We start from the raw sequence: 11,210 nt of genomic DNA, 5'->3' as shown, positions 1-11,210 counted from the left end.
TTTCCATATTAAAGAGCCAAATTAGCTACACATTCGTGCAGTTTGAACAGACTCTTTACTGTTGGTAGCTCAATTTTATATTTTGATAATGAAATCCCCTTGGTATTGAAATGGACTGCAGAGCAAATCCTTTGAAAACATTCAGGTAAAATTTAATTAAAATTCATTACGAAGCAGGTACAACAGAAACAATTGTTTTGTTTTATTTTGCTTTTATACAATATACTTTTTTTATAATATAATAGTTTATAATTTTTTGTTAGTTTCTTTCTTCTGATTAATACATGTATGTAAGACTTAAAATAAACATATATTCTAGCACAAAAGGAAATGTTGAATACAATTCAATCATACTAATGGAAAAATTATTCAGAAACAAATTCTTATCTATTGCATTTCACTAGTATATAAGTAGCAATTTAAGAGTTTAAATGATTTCAGAAGTTTGTATTATCATTTGGTACACATGTTTCAGTGCATTTTCTAACTTACAAGTATGATAATAAGAAAATCATGCAATAGTTAGTAAGACTAATGGATGCTGCAATATCAAATGCATTCAAATGCCGTCTCACGACAGAAAATGGAATGCTTTACAGAGTTAAGTTATATAATATATAAATAGCAATCTTTACCAATATGATGTAAAGCTTGTGATATGAACGCAGAAGAATAATATTTTTTCATGCTAGCAAACAAATTAAACAATGAAACATATTAATGTCTGTCATGTGTTCTGATTTAGTTGGGTATAATTCTATCCAAGAAAATCGACAGATTTTAGCATAATTTCACCGGATTCCTTATCAACGACTTTAACAAAAATTTCTGTACCACCAAAAATAAAACGTATTCCAAATTCATGTTTTCTTCCAGAGCTTGTGTCAGAAATAGGTACCGTTAATTTTCCAATGAGACTGCATCCATCTTCTGTAGTAAGCCGCGGATTTGTTGAAGAGGATGCATATACATTGACGACGAAAGAAGTTTGATCATCGGTAACAAGAGTGCCGATGCTTTCTGGTTGTTCTTCATCCACTTTGACAGACTGTCCAGCTTTTACATGAATAGCAAAGATATCATAACATCGTAGATCACCATTTCTATCCTTTTCAACTCTTCCTTTTGGATGATTGCATCTATCATTGTACCTATGACTTGTTGCATACCCATATGTATACTTACATATCCTCTCAATTATTGTTGTAGGCTCATGACCAAAGATGACAGCTCCTTTTAAAACTGCTAATCCTGCATCGTCTGGAACGATAACATTCATATTTCTAAAGGAGGACTTTACATTCTCTTGCAACATAGGTGATTCGGAAAACCCACCAACCATGAGTATGGCAGCACAGCCCTGAACAGCAGGTTTGGTCAGTAAATCTGCAATATGACTGATTATTTTGCTAACGGTTGGTTTGAAAAACTCAGCGAAGACTTCAGCATTTATTCTCAACTTGTCACCCACAACTTTGCTGTTGCTACTGAATTTTGACTGAAGAAATAATTCTGTAAAGTCAAGTCCTGCCAAGTCTTTGCAAAGTTTAGAAAGGGATGGTATTACACGCATCGTCACCTTTCCGTCTCGTTTCGTCGGAGAAATTTGTCGTTTGTCTTTTTCAAAGTTACGGCAAAGTTCGATGTAGTCTTCCAAATGTTTCGTTTTGAATGTTGAAATAATACTAGGACCTGAAATTCATGTTATTGTTATAAGTAGTAGCAAATTTTCCTCATCGACATTTCATTGTATATAATACAAATTATGCATGTGACATGTCCGAATTATTGAATAGTTCGTACACAACAAAATGTTTAAAATATAGTAGAAAAGTACCTGTATCAACTTTAAATTGATTAAGTATCAATATATGCATATTTTATAAATCCTATAGTGTATAAATTCTATAAAGCATAATTTGATGAATATACCTCTAATTTCTTTACGAATGGTAAGTTACAAGATGAATTCTTTGAAGAAATGATTTCTATCTATCAACTTTTTGAGCTTACCAACAATACTTGTAAGGAACGCTTCATATGCTTCGTCTACTTTAGTTCCTCCCCAATCACCTCCGCTTGCTTTATGAAGTTCCTTTAAGTTTCCCTGGTCTGTCACTTCATGTACAGTTATATCAACTGTACCTCCTGTAATAGATCATTGAAATGCATTTCAAGATTAGGAACAACGTGTTTCGCTCATTCGAGAGATAATCAAAACGGAATTTCTTTCGAAATGGAATAATTTCATTAACAAAATATTTTTCTAAATCTGGAAATACGTTTAACATTACAGCTTACAGTAGTTCATTTTAGAACATTACCTCCTGCATCCAGAACAAGATACTTCGTTCCTGATGAAAACTGGCCAAGCGATGCTACTTCTTTAGAAACTGGAAGATGACGACAATAAACCGAGGCTGCTTCTGGTTCAAGACATATGGAAAGGTTCTTTCCTGGAATCCTTGCCTTTTAAAAGAAAAATATGATTATACCGCTTGAAGCAAATATTTTGAGCAGGAAAAATAGTTATATAGTTTCTAATGTCAAATACGTATGGCAAAAATATGTAAATTGTGTTTAATCAAAAATTGCGTAAAGATCTAGTGCTATAACATTTAACTAAAATGGAAGAGGTGTAAGTCAAGGTAATGGTTGTTCAAAGATTTAAAGATAAAGTGCTACACCCTACTTTTATTATTAAAAAGAATGAAATTTAATAAGACACCTTGTATAGATAAATGCTGGACTATTATAATAATATTGTACAATAATTTTTCAATTTAATCAATTTAATCACAGCACATAACCACATATACAATATATTAACTCTAATAATATTAATACCTTCTCTGCTGCCTCTCTCATAAACTGTTTAGCTGCATCGTTCCATATTGCAGGAACAGTAAGAACCCAGTGTATATCAGAGACGTATATACGAGAGTCAACATGATTGTTTAGAGTATCAAGAACATCTTTCACTAAGCAATCAATAGATAGCTTGAAAACCTTTATTGCCGGTAGTTTCTTACCAGTCTCATCTTCAATTGTATCATGTCTTGTCATGCCCTGGTACAGTAATGTGATAGACAATGCTCTTTACAATATTTCAAATACATTTTTATATAAAAATATGAAAAATAATTGACAAAAAATAAAGAAAATTGCCACATAACATGCATTCCGCCAATTTGTATATGATGTGAGCTTTAATTGGCCACAATTTTGTAATAACAAATTGCACCATGATGCACCAGGGTACTTAGTGGCAATCACTTTGTGAAGGTCTAATAAAGTTCTATCGGTAATGTTTTAAGTGTTGAGCACGGAAGAAATTGTATACGTTAGTATATAACAAAATCAGACATACTTAAATCAGATATATTCAACAGGAAAACCGCATAAATAGCCTCAATAGAACAATATCAGCATTTTCCATGCAACTTTGTTGTGATTAATGCTTCCGAGGGATCACTCTTTCTCTATTTTTTGTATTTTCCTGTCTGTGTAGGATGGTGGCTGTGTTGAAAGAAGGTCCCGTTTCTTTGTTGACATTTTCTTTCATAATTTATGCACATACACTCCCCATTTTAGGAAGGTAGGTAGATAAGTAGGTAGGGATGTTACCTTATACATACCTTATCTTTAAAAAGCATCATTTTAAATCTTTTAAAGAAGAACCAGAGACGTTGTTCTTTCTCTTCACATATTTCTGCATATTTATTTTCAGCATTATAACCAAAAGAGTCTACAGTTTTTCCGTCAGATTTGATCAAAATGCAGGTTGGAACTGAAAATAATAGTTTAGATTGTACAGACACTTCAAAATAATTTCTACAAGCACATGATATAGACAATCTGATTTGGACCGATACTTAAAAATAGGACGTTGGCAATTAAAGCACGTACAAATTTTTAAAAACCATACATTGATCATTTGATTATGATCGAAACAATTTGTTGCAGATCAAATTTGCCATAGATTATACTTAACTTATTTGTTATTAGGAATTCCTCAATGAATAACAATTACGATACCTTTAGCAAACGTTTTTGATTTCCAAGTAGGACGATAAATTTATAATCTTTATACCGTCTTATGGTGAAACGTGTGTACCTAGTTGTTTTAAATCACTTATCAAATGATGTATACAAGTATTTTTGCCAAGATTCATGTAGACATTTACAAATATGTCCAACAACAAATATAAAACACTACGATGAACATTTAAGGGGCGTCCATGACCAGGTAGTTACGGTCGTTTACTTTAAATTATTTGACGCTCATCGCTGTGGGTTCAAATTCGGCAGACGAATTTTGATTCATTCACGTGAAGAAGCTATACAGCTTAATTATGAAACGTCGATAGTTCTTTTTAGGCGCTTATCCGTGCCTGAAATATTTTATGGATTCTTCTTTGACCAGTCAAGCTGGAAAGTCGTCATATGACCTTTACAGTGTTGGTGCAACGTTAAACCAAAACAAAACTTAATGAATAAATAAACAAATACTAAGTAAATAAAACCTTTTAGATTTTTGCTTTACCATCATTATAACCAATGATAGGTTAATATTTGTCTTCATTCTCATTTACTTTTGGGTTCGATATCACATCGAATAGAAAATGTTGTTATAAATTATACGTCAGCTAATTATGTACTCATCCTAGTTTTCAGATTTGTTTAGTATTTTCGTATATACTGACAGCAACAGTAGGGTACCTTTATGTGATAAAGTATTTCCTTTAAAGGTCTGTGCTGATATTTTGAGTGGATCCCGTTCATACTCATGCCTGTATGAAAACGCCCATCCCGAGTAAGTTGTCCCAAAATCAATGGCAACAACAACTAACCGATTCATCGCCTGTGTGTCTAAAATTATATTTTAAATGTATTTTTCATTAGAGATATAAGTATCGCAAATCATAAATTTCCTTTGGTATGGATGGAAAAAGACATGTCAATAATTAGTCAGGCTATTGAAATGGACTATTTTTAATCATGAAATAGATGTTCTTAAATAATAAACTGTTTTGAATGTAGGAGAAAAATATTCAATTAACAATACTGCTTGTAACATTTAACTTCACTTACTTTGTGTTTTTTACAAAACATTGTTTCAAGGTGTACCTGTTTCAGAGCATACGAGTTTAAGTAATAATGAAAATATCATGTTTATTCAATTTGTCATATTGCAGATTGTCTCGTTCATCTGTCACAATCGAATATAAATGTCGTAAGACTATCTCGTACACCTGTCACAATAACAAGTACCATGTCATAAGACTTTCCCGTAAATCTGTCACAATAGAATAACAATGTCATAAGACTATCTTAAGAATCTGTCACAATAAAAAATACAATGTCATTAAAAGGTCTCTTCCATCTTACACAATATAATTACCTATCATAGGACTATTTTATCTCTTTTATTTTGCAATCATAACGTACAGATATTCAAATCATAGTTAACAAAATACATCGTTTATACTACAGCGATCAGTCATACATACGTCGCCTCATGATAGCCATAACTCAGCCAAAAGCCATTCAACCTAAAAATCTGTGTAGTATGCACAAGTACTTGATGAGCTACAGATCACTCCTGTAAAGTTTCATTGAAATTGCATAGTGATATAAGAGGAGTAGTCCGGACATACTTTTAACAAATCATTTTAAAGGGCCATACCCTTGGCAAATATCATTGAGCCGAAAAGTGCCGACGATATGCACAATTATACTTGATCATTCCTGTAAAGTTTGAATGAAATTGCATCAGTACCTTTGAGGAGTAATCCGGATAAATTTTGTGACGTACGGACAAACTGAAAGCCAGAGAGAAGAGATCCCTAATTGTCGCCACTACTGTGTAGTGGTGACACATAAAGTCTACTATCAAATTCTGACAAGTATTTTTGTAACTTAAAATCTTCTAATAAAATGATTTTGCTAGAAGAAAAGGAGGGGAAAACGTATGTAAAGAGAGAAAAGATTAACATGATAAACGAAATATGAAAATAAGAAATGGAAGTCTAAAACAAATAGGAATGATAAATGTCAGTCATGACCCTATCAAAACATTGTTGGAACAATAACATTTATATTAATATTTGACACAAGTAAATATTTACTTATAGTAAAAGAAAACACAAACAGAATATAAGAGTTGAATATCGCTTATTTTCCTGTGTGTATATGCATATTTACAATTTTTATATACATTGTATGGTTTTGGGGTCTGTAAAAATTAAGATCATTGAAATTTGACCTTTTTAATTCATATTTATTTCGATTATCTTGTATTAACGAGAATTGATTTTCAACACTAATCCTATAAGAGAGAAATGGCATATATATACATTTTGTATTTCAAAAGTAGGTATAATTTTGCTATATTTCATTTTAACTATGAAGTATGTACACAAAACTAAAATTATATTATAATTAAGAGTACTATGTTTACTTATTATGCCAAACAAACCTGTCTTAAGCTTATAGTTATTTCATATCCTTTAGAAAATAAAATCTGTTGGATTGTTAATCTGTTAATTGACATTTCAATTTTAAATGTTCCATATATTACATCTCCAAAGAATTAAAAAGTCAGACAAATTTGCTTTTAAAATGATATTTATTTGTTTGAACTAAACGCATTAAAATTTGAATTTAACACTACGAAGATTTGTGTCGATTAGACTAAAGGTATAATTTCAATATTGATGTTCAATCTTTTTCATTGCAATTTAAAATATTTTTTACATTTCATGGTTGCAGTTAGTTTTTCAACAGTTATTGTATTCCTATGAAGTTTATACAAGAACTGAGTTGGTGACTTTGTTTTTTATAAGTTTTTTCTATTTGAATGTCTTCTTTATTCCAATAGAAAAATGCAGTGAAATATTTTCTCAATCTTGTGTATCAAGATTAAAAATGTGTTTTGTTTTGTCAAAGTAATTTTATAAAAGGCCTTTGTACGGTAATCAAGAGTTGGTCTATATAATTCATGCTTTTTTCATGTCATCTATTCAAGTAAATTGTTGTTATTTTATCTCAGTATTGTTTCATATGATATTTTTTTCTAAATCAAGTTTTTACTATACAATATGGTTTTACTATGGAAAATAATGAAATTAAAATATTTCTTAAATTTTTTTTGTTTAACAGATGTTTAAAACATCATGAAAATTAAGATGACATTGAAAAATAAATTTACCACCCAATGGTCTTACTATATTCTTAAAAAGGCTGCTCAGTGCTCATTGCTTTTATTTGAAATCAATATCTTTATCCAGCAAGCTTTAGTAAAAGTTTAAAATAACTTTATATCTGGTAATCTTAATCCTCCTTCTCATAGTTGTATAGATTAGATTTTCCTGCACATCTTTCACAATATGTTTACAATTTAAGAAATAGAACCATAAACTTGTAGGAAATAAGTACAAATAGTGAGAATAACGTTGCTCAATATAACATATTGTTTTTAAATTTCAAAAGTTTTAAATATTACTTACCAAAAGATCCGCACTGCTTGCCAAGTACCGCAGATCAAAATGTTTTGTCTGTACTGGTACAACTATCTCTTGTTATGAAATGACAAAAGTAGGTTTAACTTCCTTTCTTGGTATTGCATATTAGTATGTTGATAACCCGGGGGTCATAAGGCTTGACACAGTCTGAGTACAGAAATGCAGATTGGCTGGTTATCTGTCAAGGACAGGGGACGCAGCCTTTATGTATAATAACATTAAAATCTTCATTCATTGTTTTGATTATATGATATGCTATTAAAATGTTTTACTCACTTTCATTTACTTAATTTCAAATTCAATATTTTTCTTGCAATTTAATGAAATATTAAAATAATTTTTTACCTTTACTTACATCATGTATGTAAAGTATATCAACTAAAGTTTTTTAGTGCAGGAATAACATTATCAGTTATTTCATGTGATATTAATAGCGCTTTGCGCACAAGGTGTTTCACTATATTCGTGACCAGGTATTTCTTAAACATTCAGACCGATGCAACTTACACACCGTCAACTTATTGGCTTAAGCAAGGACTGACGATAACGGCTCAGGTGACATTCTATCCAAAGCAATTATATATGTTGATAAAGACGGACAAAAACAAAATTAAACTTCTGTTATAACACGCCGGCCTTGATATGGTACACATAAGATAAAAATTCCATGGAGAAAATTGGCATGTGTGTTTGACGTCATAAGGCCAAAACAAAATGATCTTGAGGTTCTGGTACTAAGGACTTTAAAAACATGAATTATAGCGTTTAAATAGAAATTTACAATAAAATTGCAGTTTGCAGACGAATAATATTAGAAACTAATTATATTTATGGTAATGCTGGTCTTTTGTCTAAATTGGAACATTTGGATTAATAATCAGGCTGTATTTATACCTCCATCCGAAGTGCAAGCCATATTGGAATCAATTTTTCCTGTATGTTTTTGTCCTGTTTGTCTGTCACCTCATCTCCTCATTCATTAATTGTCCAATTACCTTGAAACTTTCATAAATGAAAACTACCAATATGTTGTTCCAAAGTTATTGCCCTTTCCTGTATTTTCCTATATACTTGCATTGCCTCCTGAAATCATCATTTATTGATTGCCCGATTTCCTTCAAATTTTCTGGATCATGGGTGATTACCACCAATACCTAGTTGCGCATGAGTGAAACAAAATTTCTTGCCTGTTTCCATGCCTATCAAGCTTACTTTTTATGCCCCCCCCCCCTTTGAAGACAGAGGACTATTGTTTCGCAGATGTCGGTCTCTCGGTCTATAACCTTTTCGTTTCCGGATGATAACTTGTGAACGCTTCGGCCTAGGATCATTAAAGTTGATAGGGAGGTTGGTCATCACTGTCAAATAACTGCTATTGATTTTGAAGTCAGTAGGTCAAAGGTCTAGCTCTCAATGAGCCGAAATGGTACAACCTTTTTCTGATGGTCAGTTAAAACACTGGCCCAGGATCATGAAAGTTGATACGGAGGTTGGTCATCATTGGTAGATGACCCTTATTGATTTTAGGGTCAATAGTTCAAAGGTCAAGGTCACAGTGACCAAAAATGCTTAAACCGTTTCAGGACAATATCTATGCTTTGGCCTAGGATCACAAAAGTTCAAATGGTGGTTCGTCATGATTAAATTTGACAAAATCAGTAGGTCAAAAGTCAAGGTCACACTGACCCGAAACGGTAAAACGATTTTGTGGATAATAACGAGAATGCTTTGGCATATGACCATGAAAGTTCTTAGGGAGGTTGATCATCATTGGCAGATGGCATCTATTGATTTTGAGTTCAGTTAACCAAAAATCAAGGTCATAAAGACCGAAAGTGCTTAAACTATATCTGAAGGATAACTTGAGTAAGCTTTGCCTAGGATCATAAAAGTTGATATGGGGGTTGATTTCCTCTGGTAGATGACCCGTATTCATTTTAAGGTAATTACAACAAAGGTCAAGGTCACAGTGACCCGAAATAATAAAACCATTTCCAGATGATTACTTAAGTATGCTTTAGTGCAGGATCACACACTTTGATACGGAAATTGTTCATCATTGGCAGATGACCCCTATTTTGAAGTCAGTAGTTCAAAGAACAAGATCACGGTGACCCAAAATGCTAAAACAGAATCATTTAATCATCACTGGTTTATGACCCTATTGATTTTGCGTATAGTAGGTCAAGGTCAAGTGGCCCAAAATGGTAAGACCATTTTGGATGATAGCTTCAGTATGTTTTGTCCTATGATCATTAAAGTTGGTAGGGAAAGTGATCATCAATCACAGATGACCCTTTTGATTTTAAGATCAGTAGGTAAAAGGTCACTAACAGAATGTATGAAGGGGGGGGGGGTTCATGTTCTACGAATTTAAGGTCATGATATACAGACATTGCAATTTTTGTGACCTCGTGTACATAAAAGTTTTATGTATGTCCGCCACAAATCGTTACTACGCAAGATCAAAGTAAGTTAGAATTCCTTTTTTTCCTGCATTAGATATGGTCCTTACTTACTTTTTGTACTGTATACATATTTCACAAGTTGTGTAACTTCAATTCCTGCCTTTAACAACAATTCTACTGCCGGCGTATAAATATTTAACTTGTGGGTTTTTGCATCATGCTATTGTTACAGTAAATAATTTGAAGGTCAAAAACCTTCGATAAAATAAAATCATCAGCAGAATTATCAGCAAATAATGTGTAAGCTATTAAACTTAAAAAGGCGAAACTGAATCAGATTTCGAGCACACTATCATAAAAGTTTGGATGACAATTCATTATTTAATTGAACATCCTGTAAAAGATACATACCTTAGTGAAATTTAGACGAATCTCAAAACAAAGAGATTACCGCTTTAATTTTTATCTTTTAAGGACACTTTAACTCTTTGAACATCTATGAAATTTCAACTTTGCTTCAAGATAATATTAAGCGATACGTTACCATACGGTTGGATTTTTGGATGCAATATGACCCTTTTCCGGTGATACTCAGAAAGGAAGTAAAACTTAGTTTGATTTCGACTAAATATTGATTGAGAACCAGATATGAATTTATATGTAGGTTTCTTGTTGTGAGATGATGGTCCTCTTGTCACGCTTACCATAATTAAAGTCCCTCATTCTGTTTCTTTTTTTTAACATGAAAAATTTCTTACGGCTGCAAACCATACACTAAGGTTATGTCTAAAAATATCAATTTATATAAATTACATAATCATAATTAGCTGTGTTCATTTGATCTTGTTTTAAAACTGAATTAAGAAAACAATCTGAGTCAAACAGGATAACAAATTTGCAACATTTAAATTTGGCCTATTAACTTTCTTATTAACTGCTTTCATATACCCATACACTACCAGTATTGATACCTGATAAAAAGCAAGCAGACTAGCACTAATGTAACATTTACATTGACACAATTGTCATAACGAACCTCAAATGGTATCATTATAACAAAATAAAACTGAACAAAGTTCTAGAAGTAACGACATACGTATATCAAGACAATACCCATTCACAGGATCCTAAATGAAATTCTTGAATACCTATTAAGCCGTTGACCGGAGGTACCTATCCTACTCACCCGGGTATCTTCCTCGGCGTTATACTTTTAGTTGAAGTTTAACATGATAAAAATTTCAACAGCCACTGAATCAAATCTGGAAATCACAAT

The 11,210-nt window shown here is 32.0% G+C and overlaps 1 protein-coding gene across 1 annotated transcript; it reads right to left on the bottom strand.

The window, feature by feature from the left end:
• Window positions 1–257: 257 nt before the first annotated feature.
• LOC132729002 (heat shock 70 kDa protein 12B-like) lies at window positions 258–7,612 on the bottom strand. Its single transcript, XM_060714726.1, has 7 exons — window positions 7,512–7,612; window positions 4,723–4,872; window positions 3,639–3,790; window positions 2,848–3,069; window positions 2,325–2,469; window positions 2,014–2,148; window positions 258–1,692 (listed from the first exon to the last, which is right to left on the bottom strand). Exons 2-7 carry the CDS (start codon window positions 4,859–4,861, stop codon window positions 758–760), a joined length of 1,728 nt encoding a protein of 575 aa, XP_060570709.1. The 5' UTR covers window positions 4,862–4,872; window positions 7,512–7,612; the 3' UTR covers window positions 258–757.
• Window positions 7,613–11,210: the final 3,598 nt, after the last annotated feature.

The sequence above is a fragment of the Ruditapes philippinarum genome, unplaced genomic scaffold (assembly GCF_026571515.1).
Source record: "Ruditapes philippinarum isolate M1 unplaced genomic scaffold, ASM2657151v2 ctg3172_1_1_1_1, whole genome shotgun sequence".
Lineage (NCBI taxonomy): Eukaryota > Metazoa > Mollusca > Bivalvia > Venerida > Veneridae > Ruditapes > Ruditapes philippinarum.
The sequence above is the reverse complement of the archived record's forward strand: the minus strand, read 5'-3'. Positions and strand labels throughout refer to the sequence as shown.

What these genes read in the sequence shown, in the direction of transcription:
- LOC132729002 (XM_060714726.1), bottom strand. Translation starts at nt 4,861, where the DNA reads ATGAATCGGTTAGTTGTTGTTGCCATTGATTTTGGGACAACTTACTCG. An exon ending in AAATACTTTATCACATAAAG is followed by an intron (nt 3,791 to 4,722) that starts GTACCCTACTGT and finishes TATTATTTTCAG; the next exon opens with TTCCAACCTGCATTTTGATC. An exon ending in GTTCCTTACAAGTATTGTTG is followed by an intron (nt 1,693 to 2,013) that starts GTAAGCTCAAAA and finishes CATGAATTTCAG; the next exon opens with GTCCTAGTATTATTTCAACA.